Source organism: Eleutherodactylus coqui, chromosome 1 (assembly GCF_035609145.1).
Source record: "Eleutherodactylus coqui strain aEleCoq1 chromosome 1, aEleCoq1.hap1, whole genome shotgun sequence".
Taxonomy (NCBI): Eukaryota; Metazoa; Chordata; class Amphibia; order Anura; family Eleutherodactylidae; genus Eleutherodactylus; species Eleutherodactylus coqui.
The window spans coordinates 466,685,688-466,706,946 of record NC_089837.1 but is presented as its reverse complement, the minus strand read 5'-3'; the positions used below and the strand labels follow the sequence as shown (position 1 = coordinate 466,706,946).

At 41.6% G+C, this 21,259-nt stretch overlaps 1 protein-coding gene across 4 annotated transcripts in view; it reads right to left on the bottom strand.

The window, feature by feature from the left end:
- Positions 1-200: 200 nt before the first annotated feature.
- The window catches only part of LARP4 (La ribonucleoprotein 4), a 31,286-nt gene continuing 10,227 nt past the window's right edge, over positions 201-21,259 (bottom strand). For all 4 annotated transcript variants that reach the window (XM_066584341.1, XM_066584339.1, XM_066584340.1 and 1 more), the window contains 13 exons: positions 19,802-19,889; positions 17,853-17,989; positions 17,496-17,599; positions 15,755-15,865; positions 15,317-15,370; positions 14,306-14,518; positions 12,374-12,474; positions 9,457-9,684; positions 8,177-8,225; positions 7,378-7,536; positions 6,848-6,990; positions 5,532-5,694; positions 201-3,737 (listed from right to left, as the gene is read on the bottom strand). In XM_066584341.1, the coding sequence (XP_066440438.1) occupies positions 3,402-3,737; positions 5,532-5,694; positions 6,848-6,990; positions 7,378-7,536; positions 8,177-8,225; positions 9,457-9,684; positions 12,374-12,474; positions 14,306-14,518; positions 15,317-15,370; positions 15,755-15,865; positions 17,496-17,599; positions 17,853-17,989; positions 19,802-19,889 (1,886 nt within the window). In that variant the 3' untranslated portion in view covers positions 201-3,401. The remainder of the gene's footprint in view (positions 3,738-5,531; positions 5,695-6,847; positions 6,991-7,377; positions 7,537-8,176; positions 8,226-9,456; positions 9,685-12,373; positions 12,475-14,305; positions 14,519-15,316; positions 15,371-15,754; positions 15,866-17,495; positions 17,600-17,852; positions 17,990-19,801; positions 19,890-21,259) is intronic.

Sequence of the window (21,259 nt, the reverse complement as noted above, 5' to 3'; positions counted from 1 at the left end):
ACTGTTTGAATCCAGTGGTCATTTTCCTGAAATTACTAGATGGCAACAGATTTTCACAACCCTCCATATTATTTCAGTACATCTCCACAACTCCCTCCAGTGTAATGAACATAAAATAACCATGTTGGCTTGTTTTATCAAATGTAATTAAATGTCATTCTATAACATGTACAATTTGATGGAAATTATACCACAGACTATACCCTTTGAATCAGCTTTATTGTTCTAAATCTGGTATTTCAATATTTTGTAGCACCTTGGCAATGTCCAGAATAGAATACAAACACACATACATTTAAAGCATGAACCCTACTGTACAAATTTGAATTCAGATGATAAACTGGAACAATGGAGAAAAAAAAAATTAATTTTGACTAAAAAGCCCTGTTACTGACAAAATGCCAAGGCAAGTTATAATCACCAGGTAAAAGGATGTAGATATATTTCCTCAAAGTTGAGCCTAAAACTTTTTTTCGTTTGTTTTGGGTACAATTTCGTTTAGTAACACAAATCAGATTTATAAGTGCCAGAAAATGAGTTTCTTAGGACAGAAAAAAAAAAAAAAAAGACACAACCCAATGCTCCAGATTCGAGACTGTTTCTTGATCGTCAAACTACAAAGCTGAAATCTATATGGTACCACAGTAAAGGAAGCCCTGCCAACACAATATACAGAGAACATAAAGTTGCATTACTGAAGTAGCACACTAGTGTAAATATTCTAGAATAAAACTAAAGAAAAAAAAAGAATCTGGGGGAAAAATAAAAAATGTATAACAAATAAAACGTATAAAACCAAAAAGCACTTACTCTACCTTAGTGCAGTTTCAACAGACAGCTCAAAGTTTCCACGTGTATCACACGCGCCAAAGAGATGCGCTACTAGGTAAAACCATTTATCTGTTAGAAGCCATACAGTTTAGGTCAAATTCACTTTAACCAGGTTATAATTACAAACTAATTTACCAGCATATCTAGATATAGAAGGAATGTTATACCACACCATTCAGATGTTGCCTATACGGATTAAAGTCTGCAGTGTAATATAGCGAGTTAATAGTGGTAGGATCAGTCCTTTGAGTAGAAGTTGGAAAAACTTTAGCTTCCATGTTGAAGCAACGGAAAAAAAAAAAAAAAAGTCAAAAAGGCAAGACAAAATCAAAACCCTGTACATTAATTATTTTGAAACGTGCCCTTTAAATGGGACTAGTTAACATAGCTATGAAAATGCTAGACGTAGCTATAGAAGATATATATTATATTGATTGAGACCATTGAAAAAAAAAAAAGTACAGAATTGAAGACCATGGCATAAAATCAAAAGTGGAAATTTCAGATTATGAACGCGAGGATTTGCTTGCCTTTACAACCAGCCTAAAAGGCTGTGTGCTTGTCATGCAACATACTGCACTTATAGTTTATAATCTAGATAGTTTCACAGCCTTTATTATACTTTGATAGCCCCAGTTCACACAAAAAAGGAGGGAAGAGGGGGGAGGAGAGGAAAAAAAAAAAGCGAGGGCGACAAAATTTGTAAATGCAAATAAATACTTTGTTACGGAGAACAGAGCCTTATGAAGCACTTATACTGAAAGCAAAAACTTTCACACATTTTATCGGCATTTCTGTACATGAGCTTTAAAGTCTGAAAAAAGAAAAAAAAAAACAATCCGCTATACACAACACAGAGCATCCTTTCAATTTCACATATTAAATCAACTTACATAATTAGATTTCTGCAAGTCACAATCAATGATAATTTATTTAACATCTAGAAAAAAAAAATTATATAGTACAATTAAGAAATACTCAAGTCCTATTTCCACAAGAACAGGATTAAATGCACTGCATTCACATTTCCAGATTTGGACTAGAACAAGATAAAAATGTTTCAGATGGAACCTGTTCCAGTGATTAATGAAAAAAACAGATCCCATCGTTTCTTTGTAACTTGCACAATTATATATGAGTGCTCACAAGTCGATTTCAGTAGACATGCAACATGTCCTTGTGCGGACCTCACTTCAAAAAGAGACCCGCTATACAAAAATAGCAGTGAATGGTGCAATAGAGATAGGACTTAATGTTTTGAAAAAGGAACAATCAAGAAAAAAAAACAAAAAACATGAAAAAACACACAAATTGTCTTAAAGAACTAATTTATACAGAGAAACAACATGTAAAAGGGGGGAAAAAAACGAAAAAAAAACTATGAAACAGCAGTCAGGGTAACTTTTAGCAGATTTGAACTTTTTTTTTTGCTATCCATTATCCAAAGTTGTACAAAACTATAACTATGTCAACTGTGATGCCTTCTATTGTAGCAATCACTATTTCCTGAAGGCTACGAAGACAAGAAAAAAAAAAATGTACTCAAATTTCTAAAGAAAAAAAATAAAAAATCATGGATTTTACAAAAATGTTGGTGGGAGAGATTGCATCAGTTTACTATGAATCTAAGAAAAACCCCACAGGCTTGTCATGGCTAAAGAAAGAATGAGCTTGATAATAGTCCAGTGAGAACCATTTGATATCGGATCAGTTACGCATAGCCCTTTCTTAAAGACAACATACATATATATATCTATATAACCCTCGGCATGGATTCACAGATTAACACAGCTAATGTGAAAACCATGCTTGAGACGGAACAAAAAACAAAAACAAAAAAAAGTCGTACATATGAGAAGTCTTGGATTACAGACACGCATGCCGTTGCTATAGCTAAGCGTTTGTTATCTTCCATAAATTCTGGCTCGATAAGTAAACAGCTTCAAAAGAAAATTTTAGTAAGGTCAAAAGACAAACTAAATTTTCGAGCTAACAGACGTGACAGAAGAGCTGTACATTCAGTTGTATAATCTGTGATAAACAGCATCTGGCCACACAGTTACGCAACACACTGACCACACACCGCATCAGGGTTTGTTTTTTTTCCACTTCAAGGCCAAAATGGCATACATATACTACCAGCAAAGCCTTAAATAGATTAAAAAAATTAATTTTAAATTTCTATTTTTTTCTTTTTTGTTTTTTAAATTTTTTTTTTTAACAGATCTATTTCTCAAAAATATTTTCTTTTTACCCTCATCGACTGAAGGTCTTCTAGGTTTATGCCACAACCCTGAAAATGATACATAGCAGATAACTTCTGCAACATAAAAAAAAAATTCCAAGATATGGTTCTTCCCTCCCTCCCCCAAAAAAGAAAAATCCTACATTTTATATGGTTTTTATACCAAATCAGGAACACACTACCACCTCAAATACTAGTCTGAGATGAAAGTTGGGTTCCATTATGCCCACTTTATACAAAGTTAACATAAATGACGGCAAATTTCCATACAAGTCCTTTCTCTTTGTCATCATCGTCCTGATTTCGTGGTTGAGACAAGAAGTTTTTACTTTGGTGATCTTGGTGGCACGTATTGCTCCTTGCCATTACGCCGTGTTGCTCCCTGAGGTGAAGACCTGCGTCCAAACTGGCGCCTCTGTTCCCTGATTTTTCCAGAACCACCTCGGGGTGTTCCATTGCTTCGGTGCCCAGGAGATTCTTTTACTTTTCCTTCAACCTTTTCATGGTTTTTTTCAGAAGCTTTTTCTGGAATAGAAGTTTCTTCATTTTTGGCAGGTGGTGCTATATTGGTACGAAGTTCACGGAGTGGCTGGACTGGAGCTGGTGCGGGCTCCTTGGGAGGCCTTTGACATACCTCAGCGTAACTTAGTTTTCGTGGTTCCTGGAAACGAAAAATAGATTCGATGGTGAACACATGGCATTGACAGGCAAAACCCGATAGATTTCAGCAAGGATTGCAGGGGTTGTCAGGAGAAATTCATTTTTAGGGTATATGTTCACATGTAGCGGAAACGCTGTGGATTTTGTGCAGTAGAAAATTCTCCGCCTCTCTGCGCTGCCTTCATTGGGCACACGGGGCCACTAGAGAGCTCAGCGCTGCGGGTGAGGCAGAAGTGCATCACCTGACCAGTGGCACTGTGCTCACTAGAAGCCGCTGGGTGCTCAGTGAAGGAAGCATAGAAAACGCAAAGTCTTTGGAGGTGTGTGTGGGGAGAGTGTAAAATCTTCTGAAGCTCAGACAATTTAAAGTCAAAATCTGCAATGCTGGTGCAGATTTTGACTCCGTTTTGGATGTGGAAAAGCTGTGGAATTCGTTGCAGAGTTTTCCGTAGCACTTCCACCACGTGGAATCTTTAAAGTTTAGAACCAAGTAATTAAAAACTAAAACAAAGACAAAACAAATGGCGATCCAGAGCTGTAGCCCAACGAATCACCAAGTCTCTGATAGCGGAAGTCATTTGACTACCACCTGCCAATTGGAGGCATTGCTTGTTCTCCTAGCATCAGCACTTACATACTGAGTGCCATGCCGCCAGACAGCTCCATTAAAACATAACTAATGTAGCACAAGTAAACATAATTCAAGTACATCCAGCATAGCTTATTGCACACTACAAGAGACTAATCCAAGCGTCTCCCATTGAAGTACAACTGAAATTTGCTTTTATAACAATCTCCTAGAAATATTCAGGCAATTGAGTAATTGCATTGTAAAGGTTTCATTTTACCCCTTAAAAAGGGTTTTGAGTTTAACTACCAATTACCCATCCTCAAGATAAGTGAGGCTCTGCCGCGCCAGACTCCTGGCAATCAGCTGTTATCTGGCCAGCTGTCCACATGGAAGGAGCAGAAGCAGACAGCTCTGTCCACATTGTAGTGGCCTGGGCCGGTAATGCATGCACAACTTCCTTTGCACATGGACAGAGCTGTCAAGTTCTGGCTCCATCCAGGCTGACAGCTGGCCAGATATCAGCTGATCACCAGGGAGCTAGAGTAGCAGACCTCTTGCTGATCAACTATTGATGTTCTATCTTAACGGTCATTTGCATGGGACGATTATCGCTCACAATTAGCACAAATTGTTTAGTATAACACAAAAAAAATTTACCATTTGTTCACTTGTGGTTATCGCTAACCAGTCAACAACAACAAAATCCGCTGGTTCGCAGGATTCTCGCTGAGTGTAAGTGCTCCCACTTCAGCGCTTCACATAGACCGTGAAGCGCCGAGTGAGATGCCCCCGATGCAGCGGTGTTCCCCATTTGTCTAGATGCTCTGCATGAAGACCTCAGCAATGATATCGGCACTAGTGCAGTGCTTAGACGACTTATCCCTTCTAAATGGGACATTAAGGATATATCACCAATTAGTTCAGACCCAGAAAAGCCCTTTAAGGGCCAGCATATCTTGAGCTTTCAGAGCCAAGTTTCTTGTAGGTCTGGTTTATCACCTGTAGCTAGGACATTGGCTTACAATAGCTTGTAGCCGGCCTGTTAATTTCTGAACGTCAGCAGAAAAGCCAATTGAAAACACAGACCACTCTACTGCATTTACCAATAAGCTCACATTGTTAGCTTAAGTTAATTATATAACTATGGAATTTCTGTTCAATGAAACTAAAAGTTGACAGTATTTGAGCGACCTACAAAGTCTAAATAAGTGTAAAGACAAATACCTGTGTACTCTGGGCAGGCGATGTGCAACCCACGGGTGCAGCGGCAGCAGGTTTGGTTGGTTTCACCGGACCAGAGCTGCACGCTGGTTGCGCTGCGGAGGTCTGACTTGCAACATCTTTGTGGCAAGAGTTTTCTGCAAGTTTCTTCTCAGTAGTGGAGTTACTAAGGAGGAAAGGTAAAAGCAAAAGTGAGACATTAAAGGAATACACATCCAGATCTGTAGTAGGATTTTAGGATTAACCAATGGCAGTGACAATGGGATAGATGCCTGCCCCACCCCCCACCCCCAGATCGGATCCCCAGTAGGCTTTTAGGGCCAACCAGCCTCCACTCAAACATCTGGCTGCTGGTAGCACTGACATTAGCTCCCCTTACATACACCGACAGGCTGAACTGGATGGACATTGTCTTCCTTTAGCCCAACATACTATGTAGTTCTGGAGGATCTGTCCTATATAGCACAGGCAGCCCACCGATTTGAAAGGTCAATGGGTAATGCTTAAATTTTCCCTATGGTGGCGCTATTAGGAAACTGAGTACTTGCCGTTTACCCATAGATTACAGCCATAGATTACAGCTGATCACTGGGGGTTTTATCAAGGCAACACTTGAAGATCAGCTTATTGTCAAACAACCTTACTAAACACGAATCATTCAAAAAGTAGAACTCTTAATGTATGAAGCTGTCCTGCCAATAGTCTCTTAGAAGATAAAACGGTGTTCATTTCAGACATACCAGAATATGTATCAGTAGGGCTCCGAACAAGGTGACCCTCAATCATCTATGGAGATAGCTGGAACAATATGCTCAGTCATCATCCCCTATGCCACAGACTATGGGGTGGTCATGCAAGCGCACCGCTCCATTCATTACCAGGGTTTGTAGTGTGCAGCTTTCATTGTAGTTGGGGTCCACTGCAGCTAAACCCTCGCTGATCATACATCACCGATCATGTGAATAGGTCTTTAGTGGGAGAACCACTTTTTACACACAATGGGTTTACCAGTTTTCCTATGTAAACACGCTAAAAGCATTGGGGCATATTTACTTAGACCGGAGTTTAAATACGCCGGTCTAAGTTAAGTGTGCACTGGTGTTCCTGTGACAAATACATTAAGAGGTGCAAGCCTCTTAATACATTTGTTCCAACTGAAAGCACCCCCGTGCTACAAACTGACATTGGTGTACACTATAGCAGAAATCTGTGTTGAGCTGCACTGACTGCTACACATGTAACTATACTTTATTTGCTATAGTTCATTCAGGCATCAGCGTTAGAGACCAATGTATCCAAACTAATCAAAATCCAATTACCTTGGTTGTGATGGCAGCGGCGGCGGTGGTGTATCAGCTTGTGTAGAATGCTGCGTTGAACTTGTGATTGTGTGCTGCACTGGATTTTTTGCAGGTTCTTCCTGAGCAGGAGTCGTCAAGCTTGGAGGCAATTCCTTATTTTCCTAAATAATTATAAAATATGTTAGAGCATACACAAAAGAGGAAAAAAAAGTTGAGAAAAAAATTAAATTACTTGTCTATTAAAAGTTTTAGGAACAGATATAGGTGTAAATGAAAAGAAACTGTCTTGTTGCCCCTAGCAACCAATCAGAGCTCATCTTTCATTTTACCAGAGCAGAATGCAAAATGAAAGCTACCCTGTTATTGGTCGCTAGCGGCAATTATGACAGTTTCATAAATCTCCTTAGTTTCTGCTGGCAGGGCAAATCTGGGAATTTCTGTGTAGGATATCTAGGCAAGATAGTCCTGTACACCCAAGACAAAATGTTTACATTTTATAGCATGCATTATAGCTTGCAACTGAAAAATGGGCCAAGTTTGAGACTCACTTTTTCTTTGTAAAGCCCTTTGACAACATCAGCCATCCTGCTTTCAAGTACAGGCTCCCCGGGTGTGCTCACTACACTTCCAGGCAACGGAGGGAAATTAGATGCGAGCAAGTCAAACTTTGGTGTCGGTGGGGTTTCTTCCATTGTAGTCAGCGGCCGCTGAAAACATTAAAAAAAAAGTTCACAAACACATTGCGTGGGATGTATGTATGGAAACAGATTCAGGCATACACCACATCTTCAGAGCCCTCAGATCTCATAATCTTGCGATCATTGAGAAGACCAAACAAACAGAGTCTGAGCGAGGAGGACAGTGATCAGAATGAGGTCAGATAGAAAAGAGAATGAAGTAAAGACTGGAAATGTGAAGAAAAAAAAGAATGAAAAGAAAAAAGAAGCTCAGACTCCTGGATGCCAGTCCTGTTCCCTCTAAGCGCGATACTTGATCATCACTGGGCCGCAGTACTTCATCATGAGCGCCGCAATGTGAAATTCATTCACAATACCCAAGTCTAAAGGGCGACATTCCTTTCCACAAAAGTAACATGAAGGCACAGAGAACTATTTGCGCACTTACGAGCAATATTTTCTCTCTTCAGCTTTCTACATCAACCCGATACATAAGCCTTCACTCGTACAAATACTATGGATATTACATATAAGGGAAACCCTACAACATACTACTTCAAGTCAATGGAATGGCCATCCACTTGGGTTAACCACGTTGCAGTGCTAGCCAAAATAAAAAGAATTCAAAAAGCTTTTTTTTTTTTGTATTAAATAGAATAAAAACACTTACGGAAACACGATCATCATCTCTTCTTCGTCTACCCCTAAAGACATTTCTCCTGCAAGAAGAAGTGCAGAAAATCTGAGTACTTTGTTCTAAGTTCAAACACAACACTCACTTGTGTTAGATGACGTTAGTTCATTTATCTAGCATTGGGCTTAAAAAAAAAAAAAAAATTTAAAATAAATAAAAAACAATGAATTTGAAAGGACTAATGGGAAACGATTCAACGGTCAAAAGGGAGACCAACCATCACTCGCACTACACAGATTGCCACTTTCCTACTATGGTTTGCAGATATTACAGTATACCTCCTCTACAGGCAATTGTGGTTTCCTCCCCATTTACTTATACTGTTTTTCAGCCATTATGAAGCACGAGGGACCTCAGCCAAGGGTTTGCTGAAAATAGCAAAGCTATTAGTAGCTGCTGTTTGCAGGGAAAAATCTGACACAAGGGAAATGCTCTATGGACAAATACACACCATGCACAGTCACATCAGGATTGGACACCAATTTATGCTAAAAACAGGATGAAATGGCTCTGCATGCAGTGCTATTTCGTCCTGTCAAATCCAGTAACATCCTGGCTGGCCTGAAGCTGAATGGACCTCAACTATCTAGTCAACGGGGTCCGTTCGGTTCTGTCATGTGATTATTCCATTTGGCCAGGGGTAGGTTATCTGCTCCTCGAATGAAGCAGAAAGTTGGAAACACCCTACTGCTGATGTGAACGAAGGAAAATCCAGGGGAGTTTTAAGAAAATGTCTATAAGACAGGTGGTCCTTACTGCCCTTATTGACCAATCGTACAGGTGTTTGTCTTTTTGGAAGGGAATAAGGGAAGGGGAGGGAAATAGTCTTGCTGCAAAATCAAACATGTGCAACAGTTTTTCTTTAAGACTATCTTATAAGTCAGCTTGATTGTGCCCCTAAGCACTACGTGGATTGTCTCAGGGATAACCCACTTTTATATGTGGCGCTCAGTATCCCTGATCCCACTCAGCAAACAGATTTTGCCAAGGGAGGCCATTGACAGCGAGGTATTTCAGCTGCTGGGGAAATACAGAATTACATGGCGGTCATTCAGATGAACGGCCATCCTGTATCACAAGCATAACTCAAGGTCAACCGGAATGGGATCCATTTTCATAGAGCGGCTCTTTGCTCCACCTCATAGGGGGTTTTGAGTGTGGGATCCGGCTCCGGGACATTCACATGCTCTAATAGAACATATGAAAGATAGGTTACACCGTTGTCACTACTTTGAGGATACAAATCTGGTACACACCTTCCCCGAGCAGCTACATCTGTACCATTCTGTTCTGTATGTAAAGATTGCAAGTCCTTAGAAAAAACATCCTGATGTCCAGTTAAAGATGTGATGTGCCGATCTGATAGAAAGGAACGAGAGATGGGTCGGTTTATATGGATATCTGCCAACGGTACAGGAGCTGTAGTGCCACCGTCAGCAGTTCTTTCTGAAGAGTTTGGAGACGATCGAAATGGAGGCTTCACTCTAAAGGGGTGGAGAAGAGGCGACACTTTTACTCTACGGGGTAATATCAGAGTTACTCATAGCAATAGACTATATACATATAACATTGCGTCATGACCCTCAGATCCCAATCTCATGAAGACTCGCAAGTATGATCTGAAATGCCAAATGAAGTCCTCATCAAGGATCAACAATAGATGCCATTACTAGACCTAGAGTATAAAATTTAATAAAGCGAAGGTAATCCTCAAGAGATTTGAAAAGTTGGCTGTAACCCAATAGAAACGTAGTCCTTTACAGAACAGGCATTTTATACTGATACAATTTTATTGATAAATATACCGTTTGTCAATGAAAACATTACAATGAATCAATCCGAGCTGGTCACGATGAATCCTATTCAGGCCGGCCTATCAGATATGTGCATCGTCAGTCTACAATACATCGTCAAATATATCTGTATGTGATACTTATGCATTTTGACAGTTTCATTTGTGCAGTGAAAATGGTGGAAAACGTTTGCAACATGCCCGCCTGCTAGTTAGATTCTTTATGGACATCTTCTACAAGGTGCCCAGGAGACAGTAACCCCAGTCAAATACGGCAATCCTTAGGCTTCTTAGCTCTATATTACATATTTATGAAACGGTCTTAGTTGCCCTTCGCAGCCAATCAGAGCTCAGCTTTAATTTTACCAGAACAGAATACAAAATGAAAGCGGTGCTAATTGGTTGCTAGGGGCAACTAAGTTTTTCTTTTAGACCGTTTCATAAATCTACCCAATATACGATTCTATGCCCAGATAAAGCAACTTAGTTATTCATGCTACAAAACTAAACTTCAAGGAGTTTTCTTAATTTTCTTTCTATTGATGACCTATCCTCTGGATAGGTTATCAATAGATTAGCGGAGGGTACCGGCTCCTCGGGATCGCCGCTATAAGGGGCTATTAACATCTGCAGCCACAGGGCCTATGATGAAATTGGATTTCTGTGGCAGTTGAGACCCAAAAATGTGACACTATGAAGCATTACATCTGCGCAAGAGATGTTACAGCTGGAAAATGACTACTGGTTGTATATTGTGAGATGAAATATTTTTGCATGTTGAAAACACAGGAGGGAAAAAAATAAATAAAAATGGCTTACGGGTGGGGGTCCCCCCAAAAAAGTCACTGTTTAACGGCTGCTATATTGAGAGTCAAATGAGACATTTAAAGTCTATCTTTCTAAAGGGGAATTAGGAGGAATATGGCTTCTAAACTCGCTTAATATCAGTGTAAGGATTAGAGATGAGCGAGCGTACTCGGAAAAGCACTACTCGCTCGAGTAATGTGCTTTATCCGAGTATCGCTGTGCTCGTCCCTGAAGATTCGGGTGCCGCTGCGGCTGACAGATGAGTCGCAGCGGGGAGCAGGGGAGAGCGGGAGAGAAAGATCTTACCTCCGTTCCTCCCCGCTCTCCCCTGCAGCTCCCCGCTCCGTGCCGGCACCCGAATCTTCAGACCCGAGCACAGCGATACTCGGATAAAGCAAATTACTCGAGCGAGTAGTGCTTTTCCGAGTACGCTCGCTCATCTCTAGTAAGGATACATCGGAGGCAACGACGTATGATGGGTCAGAGGTAGAGATGAGCGAGCACGCTCGGATAAGGCAGTTACTCAGGCGAGCATAGCTATTCTCGTCCGAGCAGTTTCTCTCTTCCCCACCCCACCCCCCGAGCCTGCCCGGACGAGAATGCAGTTACTCGAGATGAGCGATGCTCACTCAAGTAACTGCTTTATCTGAGTGTGCTCGCTCATCGCTAGTCAGAGGGCAATTTATCATGAACCATGTTCAGATACGGTAAACTTGTTTAGCGCCAAAAAAAGGATAAGTGAAAGGAGTTCTTCAATACCAAGTTCACAGTGTATGAAAAAAAAAATCCACGAAGAACCTAGAGCATACAGCTGCAGGTAGTCACATCGGTACCGGGTCATGGATTCGTTTTCAGCCTTCGCCACTCAGTGAAATTAGCAGCAAATACGGTATTGTGCTGCAGAAAAGGCATGCCACGCAAAACTTCAGTCAAAAATGTAAAAAAAAAAGGTTGTGTGTGTAACACCGGTTACCAAACAACTCCATTGTTCCACTCAGCTAACTACTATTGAAACATTTGAGAGAGAAGTTTTGTATGAAAGCAGGCAAAAAGGCACAACTAGAACTGGCAGAGCAGGTCTACAAAAGTCACAGCTGCAACTTTCAATGCGTTGGAAAGCCGGTTCTATCCACGCAAGCAAATAATTACTGCAGACACTGGACATTAGTGCAGTGTCCGCTTCGTGACCCGATTACTACATTTTTAGCTCTTGTTTGTGCCCTTAAATGACCCTATAACTTATTGTTATTAACAAATGAGAAACTAGCTGAACCATTCCAGAAAGCTTTCAGTTTTACACAAAAGAATGCATGGCTAAAACACGTTCCTTTTGTTTGGAGAGCTGAATTTCAATCCTCTTTGCGGATGTAAAACTGGCCTTTTCTAGTAAAGCTGGGATCTAAATTTTTTAAGTAATTCTCAAAAAAGAAAAAAAAAAAAGTTGTATTTAAGCTCATAATGCACTATACAATGCTTACATACAGCGACGTAAGTATAGTAGTATAAAAAGTTACATCACATAAGGAGTTCTACAATACACCTTTACTGAAGAAAAGCCCGGGGCTTGTACCTACCGATTTCTATGGAAAGGTCGACCTATACTTAAAGCAGCATTTGTTTTGTAAGATCCTGATGAATTAAAACCATTAACATAGCCACCATTAGGAAACGGAGCCTGCGGAAAGAAAAAAAAAAAGGTTCTGATTTGGGCATTATTTACATGCAAGCATGGTACCAACAAGGAGGCGAGTGACTTACGGTACTTTTACACGGGATGCTGAAGCGCCCAAAAGTCGTCCCAGTAGTTATGGCCCCTGTGCTTTTACACAAGCGATATATACCGTATATACTCGAGTATTAGCCGATCCAAGTATAAGACGAGACAGTAAGTTTCACCACAAAAAATTGGGAAAACTTAAGACTCGAGTATAAGCCGAGCTATTAAAAAAAAAACCTCCACACTAACCTCCCAGCCGACGTCTGTGTCTGTGCAACAAGCTGCTTGTCATTCCCCGCCGTCCTCTCTGCTTGGCTCTGTCAGTAAGCACTGTGATTGGATTGAGCGCCAGCCAATCACAGCCGGTACTCGAACCAATCACAGCACTTACGATGCTTACGGCAGGGAATTTGAAAGCTGAGCAGGGAGATGACAGTGGGGAGAATTCTAAAGCAGCTTGATTGGCTGTGAATGATTGAGTGCTGGCTGTGATTGGCTGGCGCTCGATCCAATCACAGCTCTTACTTAACACAGCACTGATTGCGGGGATGACAGAGCTGAGCAGAGAGGATGGCGGGGGATGACAGTGGAGAGAATTCAAGCAGCCTGCCGCACCACCGCCAGAGACACAGATGCCAGCTGAGAGGTGAGTATGGAGGTTTTTTAAAGCCTTCCCTGACTCGCGTATAAACCGAAGGAGGCTTTTTCAGCACAAAAAAAATGTGCTGAAAAACTAGGCTTATACTCGAGTATATACAGTATAATAAAATCGCTCACTGAATGGAACCAAAGAGCGCCAGAGATCTCTTCTGGCCGCCCGCCTCCATTCAGAGTAAAACAGGCAGTTCATAGATTAACGGCTATCTGTTTACACCGGCTGATAGTTGCTTGGTATTTAGGAGAGCTAAAAACCAAGCAACTCCAACATGTGAGCGATTCTTGCTCTCTTGCCCTGTTGGGTCCTGTGTTACACGGACAACAGTTGCTTTTGAGCAATTACTTGGGCAACTATCAGCTTGGGTAAAAGAACCCTAAAGGGTTTTTTCATGTTTTTTTCTTTCCCCCGCATTTATGACCCATCCTCTGCACTGACAGCAAGCCAAGTGATCAGTCGGGGATCCTGGGTGGCGGGTGTCCAGTGATTAAGGCTATTGATGATCTATTTACAGGATAAGTCATCAATAGTTAAAGGGGCTTTCCAGGCAAAAACTATGTTCACACTCGGCAGACTTCATCCACTGCACAAATTACACATATTTCAAATCAGAGCTATGTAGTTGGGGATATCTAAGTGAATTCACCACAAATCAAGTCCCCCTCCCAAAAACAATGACTGTGGTCCATAAGGATTGTTTCTGCAGCATTCAGCAGTATTGCTAAACTTAAATCACATGCAAAAGCAAAGGACTTAAGTTGAGGATTTTCTGTAACTTGCTCATGTGTAGGATATAGCCACAAGCCGTGAATGTGCTGCAAGATGTAAAATGGGAAAGGAAACTAATAGAATAACATAGAACACGTGGGACTGTTGGCCCTCAGATCTCATAATCTTACAATCACAGAGATGGCCCAGCATTCATTTACTGAGTAAAGAAAAAACATCCTTGTCAGGGACCAGAAATGGAAGCCATTCCTGGTGTCTGAGAAGCTTTACGAAAACCATAGTTGACATTGATTACTAGTAAATCTCACGTAAATGAATCTGGACCTTTTTCTCTCAAGCGCATGATTTCATCACGGGGCTAAGCATGACAGACACAGGAGTTATTAACAACTTTTGGTGACTTACCAGTGGTGTTTCAAAGTAAGGTGCTGGGTTTGGAGACCATGTCTGAGGCACAAGGTTATAGAGTGAATACTGTTGATGAGGACTATATACAGGCTGCATAAAGAGTGGAGAATGAAACTGTGCTTGTGTCTGAACGGGCTGACTGTACACACTGGAGTCCACCGTTCGATATCCATTCTTCGCAAAGAATGTGTTGATGGCTTTTATCCTTGCCTAAAGATAGAAAAAAAAAAGCATCGGTATTGAGCATTCAGCATTGACCTGAAGGGCACATTGTGACCGACACTGTCAGGGAGCACATTCCTAGCAACACAGATCATTAGGTCAAGGCACAACTAAATGACAAGCAGACTTTGGCCCGAGGTCCACGGGCGGATTTGAATTGCAGGACACATGCATGGACGATCTGCGATCGCCGGAGAACATTTAAAAATAATTTACGGACCGACACATAGGTCTTCCACTGCGGAAATCTGCTCGTGCCATGGACATGAGGCCATGGGAAGACAAACCGGTGATCCTCATTTAAAGCAACCCTCCAGGTTCAGGACAATTATGTCCCAGAAGAAGAGGGGCCACAAACAATACTTGCAATCCTCCGTGGCTGGTTTTGGGTGCAATTTTCAGCTATCCAAGATGGCTGCAGTGATTTTCTAGCTACCTAATGCCCACTCCTCCGATTGGCCAGTGCTGATCACATGAGCAGCTCTTGCCAATCAGACAGCGGGTACAGTGCAATAGTAGTCTAAACTACCAAATCAATGTGGGAATCAGAAGATTGTGTCGGCCATCCATGGTGACTAAAGAGGACCTGGAACTGGCAGACTGGATAGCTGTAAGAGAAGGCCAGTAAGCAGTATATCCTTTTAGTCCCGGGATAGAAGTTTGCCCTGAAACTGGAGGGTCACTTGAAAGACAAACTAAGAAGTTGGAAGAGAACTTTGTTAAAATCTATATGAAGTATCAGCATGTGAAAAACTTAATCTTACTACTATTAAAACGTAATCTTACCATTATTGGCTTGTCCTGAAATGTTTTAACTTCTTCCCTTAAATATTTAAAAGCCTGTGGGTGTGAGAATTGTGGAATTAGTACACAGAAGACACCAAGCTACCAAAAATATCTTGTCACAGTATTTTGTAACAATATGATTTCTAATATACAGTAAAACCTCTGAACTCAAAACTGCCGTTAAATAAAGTGGCGCACTAGAGAGGGCTGGTCCTCTATACATATGACAGAAAAAGTAAAAATCTGATACAGAAGAGTGTGGAAATACTGACCAGGGTCATCTTCCTAAGACAACCCTTTGAACTGTTCTAAAGAGCCACCGACATGCTAGATACAAGTGATCCCACAATTAGTAGACTATGGTGCCTCTCAGTGATCCTACAACTACTAGACTATGGGTGCGTCTCAGAATATTTAAAAAAACAAACTCCATCTCACCTGTTGTGCATCAGTGTCAGACTGGAATGTAACATACCAGTTATTGTTGTGAGCAAACTCACAACTTATCACTTTTGGACAATGTTCGTGATCAAATAGTGCTTTCACCTCCTGCAAGACACCAAAGTTTTGAAATGTGATGTTTAGATTTATGATCAATATCCATTCTTATGAGGGAGAAAGGATTTTGAATACAGAGTAAAGCGTTATGATAACCTGCAATAGGAAATTAATATCATTTAGGAGGTGGGGGCTACCTTTTTAACCCCTTGAGGACAAGCCACTTCACCTGTGTTCAAAGAGCCAACACTACCTGTATTTTTAATGGTATCATTTAACGTACCATATCAAGTTTTAAAATAATAACCAAGTACGATAAAACAAAACAATTGTGCCATTTCTTTGGGAAGTCTTGCTTTTACAGTGTTCAATGAGTGTTAAAAAGGTTAGGATTACTTTACGGGTCAGTATGATTATGGAGATACTAAAAAACACCTGAATTTGGTAAGTCATTACTTTAATTACTTTTTGTTTATTCCCTACCTCCGAAATGTACTTGTGATCGTTTGATTGCTTGTGCGACATACTGCAATACTTCAGTATCGCAATATATCACACTTTTACCAGCAGCAATAGACAAGTCCTAATAAGCAACCGTGCATAGCAGCCCTGGAAGCCTTCAGTAGGCCCCGTGCTGCCATGTTAACCCATCAGCACACTGTTGCAGTGGAGCCCCCCCCTGCTCTGGCTAGTTGCTTAGACATGTACATCAGTAGTTCTTAGGCTGGGTTCACACTGGGCGTAATTGCCACAGAATTTCCGTGCAGACTTTCTGCACGGTCATTCCACCCGTGGCTCTTTATCCCGGGATTAGCCAGGAAAGTGGACGAGATTTGCAAAAATCTTGTCCACACGTTGAGGTCAATGCGCGCTGATATCATGCCATGCGGAATTCAAAGACGCAGCATGTCAATTCTTTCTGTTTCCATGGCGGCTGCTCTCCTCTCTATGGGGAGAGATGGCCACAGCGGAAGACAGGCGGCGCATCCGCTCCAAAAAGCTTCATTTTTCCTGCGGAAATCTCACTGTATTTCCATGCGGTCATTCCGTGAGATTTTGGTCCCGTGTGACCCCCAGCCTTAAAGGGCTAATACTTTCAATGAAACTCCACCTATGGCCACCTGCATACGGGCAGAAATTCTGCAGCGGGATTTCCCGCAGAATTTCCGCCAGTGCGCGCTGCCATAGGTTTGCATTAGATAATGCAATCCTATGCAGACAGACGCGATTTGACCGATGAAATCTTGCGCAGTAAACAAATCGCGGCATGTCCCATTTCTGTGCGGGTCTCGCAGAGATCCGCACAGAAGAGTCACGGCTGACGAGCCAGCTCTGCTCTGCGTATATGCCGGCTGGGCTGCAGTCGGCACATAGAGCAGAGGAGATGGCGGGAGCAGGTGAGCTGAGGTTGTCACGGCTCACATCCCGCTCCAAGAATTCTCGCAGCGGGATCCGACCTGGACGTCTGCAGGAGGCCTATACCTGTCAGTCTTGCGTGTGGTGTTCTTACCTAGGTATGCCTTTGTGCTTTTTGTGCCTACTTTGTTTAATAAACAAGATAAGAGGCACTTCTAAACTCAGGTTTGCTTATATAACCACCAAAAATGCACTTAGGGACTAGCACAGCAATCTCCTAATTTTAAGTTTTTGAATTCAGAATCTAGAACAAGGCAGTAGGTACCTCCACAGGAGTCGTTTCTGGGATTTCACGTAGAATTATAATACATCGTTTATGGTTTGGTCTCACTTTCTCTCCTTTTTCATCAACTTGTACCACAGGAGTAGCTAGAACAAAAATATAACTGGTCAGGCTTTGAGGATAAAAGTTACATAAATTAAAACATAATAAAAGTGAAATGCTCTAGGGAAAACTACAAAAGGAGAGTGCTGCCACCTATCAGTACATGTCCGGTGAAGATCAAAAGCAGCACAACATACGCAGGTCCGCACATCCCATGATCAAAAACAACCACAACCCCAAGCACAGAGATGTGCCAATATAAAGTAAAAAATACCCAAACGCAATGGTGCTACTTACAACGAAGAACTTCAACAATAAGGTCCATATCAGTGGTTAGTTTCTTTATTTCCTCCATGTTTGCAATCGTCCATATAGGTACAAACTGATCACTATCCATTTGTGACATCAAATATAAGTCTTTAGATAGGTTCTCTCTGCAGTAAAGAATATTACATGAGGATTTTTCTTTGATGTAGCAAACACAAAAAATACCACATTCAACTTTTGCATCTTAAGCATAGTATGTATTTAAAGGAGTTTTCCCTTTAAATATTTTGTGCAGAACTGTTCATTTATCCATTGTCTATAGGTTGGAATTCCATGCATTATTTTTTTTTAAACCAAAGCCAGGAGTGGATTCAGAAAGGAATGAAAGACATACTTGCCGAATTCGCTTCTAGCTTTAGCTGAAAACAAAAAACTGCATTAAAACCTGCGATTCCAGCCGTATTCCTGGTGTTTATCTCCTGCTTGTGTGACGTTTTGTACCTGCGGTTATTTCCTGGCTCCCTCTGCCACATCCCATGCCTCCTCTCTGCACCGTTCCTTGGCTCTACTTGTCTCTCGCCGCCTATGGAGGGATCCCGTTTCACATGCTCAGCAGCACATAACACAGTAGGCGAGCAGAAGACCAGCAGAACTGACTGAGTATTTATAGCACTACCTCAGGGTAACGTTACATGGGAATGACTATCAGCCCATAATCGTTCAAAAGAGCCAATTCAAATAACAGTCATTCATCGTAAACATGGCCACTAACAGGATAAGCAGCGCTAAGTCGCTAGTTACTTTGTTTCACCCTACAGAAACAAAAAGAACTGCTTAATAATCTGTCATCTGGCGTAAAGTCACAGTCGTTCGTATTTGAATGACTGGAAAGAATTGCATGGAGATCCCCTCTAAGAACGATACCTTGCAAACTAATGAACAATCATCGCTCTGTTCATACACTTCATTGACTTTTCTGAGAGACTATGATGAATAGTGTCAGTGTAAAGCTACCTTTACACCTTGTAATAAAGGGGCACGCAGATAGCAGTCTACAGCAGCAAAGTCTGCCAGTGATGTTATTGGAACTGTAGTGCTTTACATAATAATGTTACTCTCTGGCAGCATCAACATAAGGGCGGAGTACAAGATAACGAAACAGAACTTCAATATTATGGTGGAATCCTCCACTGAGCAGTCAGAAAATACATATTATACAAGATACTTCTCTAATTAATGTACTGTATGTTTCAGACTATAAGACATCCCAGTTTTAGACAACAGAAATATTTTCTACTAATGTAAAGATCTCTGGGGGTCTAACAAAGTGGAGGGGTCACCATCATTAACTTTAGTGTTCCAGTATAGAAGAGGGAGCTAACAGTAAACAGTCCGCTCCTATTATTGTCCATTCAGACAATGGCGCAAGCACACAAGTTTACTATATACACACACAGCACTCTTACAACTCTGCTACATGCACACAGCTCTGCAGTATACACATATACATACACGCATACAGCTCTGCTACATGCACACACCTGCAGCTGGCATGTTAAACACTGATTTCATTACTAAGTCTCCACATACACGTGTAGTAATACATGACCCCCTCTAGCTGCTCCCTGCTCACATGGTCATGACTTCATCTACGGTCCTGCTGCTACTGCAAGATCTTTGATCTTTGTCCCTGTGTGTACAGAAGAGGTCCTGCACGCCAGGGGAGATATGGAAGTGGTCTCCAGCGTTATCTGCTGGAGGGGATCGCGGCAGGGAGAGGGAGAGCTGTGCAACCGCGGTATGTATGGCTGCAGAGTTCTCCTGATGATCGATCAGCACAATGCCGTATAATTAAGGCAGCGGTCAGGGGTCTCTGGATCTATCAGACCCCCCTGCCTCTGGATAAGGTGCAGGCACTTTTTAGCAAGACTTTATCTTGCTGAAAACTGCGTCATAGTCAGAAAAATACGACATCATACCTTGAAAAGCAGAATTCTAATTGTTTTTTCAGACATTCTTTTAGATCTTCTGCAGAAACAGCCGGTGGAACGGTTGAAGTGCTTTCACCTTCATAAAAAAAAAATTTAAAAAATTAAACTGTCAATTGGGATAAATTGAGACATCAATATCTACCCATAAAGATAGGCCATCAAAATACTAACTAATCGGAGTGATTGGGTGAGTTACATGTGATATCACAGTCATGTGATCGGGGCAGCGCACAGAGCCTTGGTGACCGATCACACGATGGTGACATTACAGGTCCTGTAAGCACATGGCTGTTGTCCGGCTCTGCTGTTTTAGGACTTGCAACCAACTCCAATCCCTTTCACTATATTATATTAGTAAGTGGTGCATTGCGCCACTAGAAACACTGGTACTAATCCCATTATAATCATGATGTTAATCACATCACAGGGCACAGGTGTGTTGTCCAGCAGCACATGGCTACATTAAACTATCAATTGCAAAAGAGACATCACTGCTGCAGCAACTGACTTACTGGCACGGTCACATCGTGCTGGGTAACGTGCCACCTGCAAAGAAAACATGTGCCGCAAGGACCCCAGTGATCAGCATAGCAGGGGCAAAACCTGATTTATTAACCTGGCCTTTTTTGGTAGTGGGGAGCAAAAATGAAAAAAAAAAAAAAAAAAAAAACTAAGAAAATCATAAAACTCAAAAGTTTTATTAGGAAGAAAAAAGTTTAACCAACGTATTTTCCGGCGTATAAGACAACTTTTTAACCCAGGAAAATCATCTCAAAAGCCGAGGGTCGTCTTATACGCCGGACTAACTACCTGTTAAAAAAAACAAACAAACAAACAATCCTCACCTCCCGCGGTATCTGACATTGATTGGCTGTGATTGGTTAGCCCAGCACCGGCTTTCATCGGCTGACGCCGCGCTGAGTTAGCCAATCAGGGCATTAGCTTTCTGGAGGCGGGGCATTCAAGCGGAGGAGGGAGCGACAGCCTGCAGTAGCGCCGCAGATCATCGCAGAACGCCGTGAGTGGCGAGTATTGATTTTTTTTCCCTACAGGTTAGTCTGGCGTATAAGACAACAGGTATCCCAACTCTATATTTAACTGGAAAAGTTGGGAGTCGTCTTATACGCCGGAAAATATGGTAATTTTCTTTTTTTTTCTTTTAATGCCCCACAGGAGACTTGGACTAGCAGTCGTTTGATCACTCATCCAGTATAATGCAATACCATAGTATTGCATTATTACGCAGTTAAACAAGTAGTCTACAGTTTTGTCAGGCAATCAGTCATGGCAGCCTTTGGGGCCTTCAGATGGCCCAGACTACCATGGCAACCGAATGGCACCTGACATTCTCATCACACTGTTGCAGGCAAGCATTAGCTGTCAAAGATAGCCAGCACCCGTCACGTATGGAGTGTTAAAAATTAATTACAAAGTGGTTAACTGTAT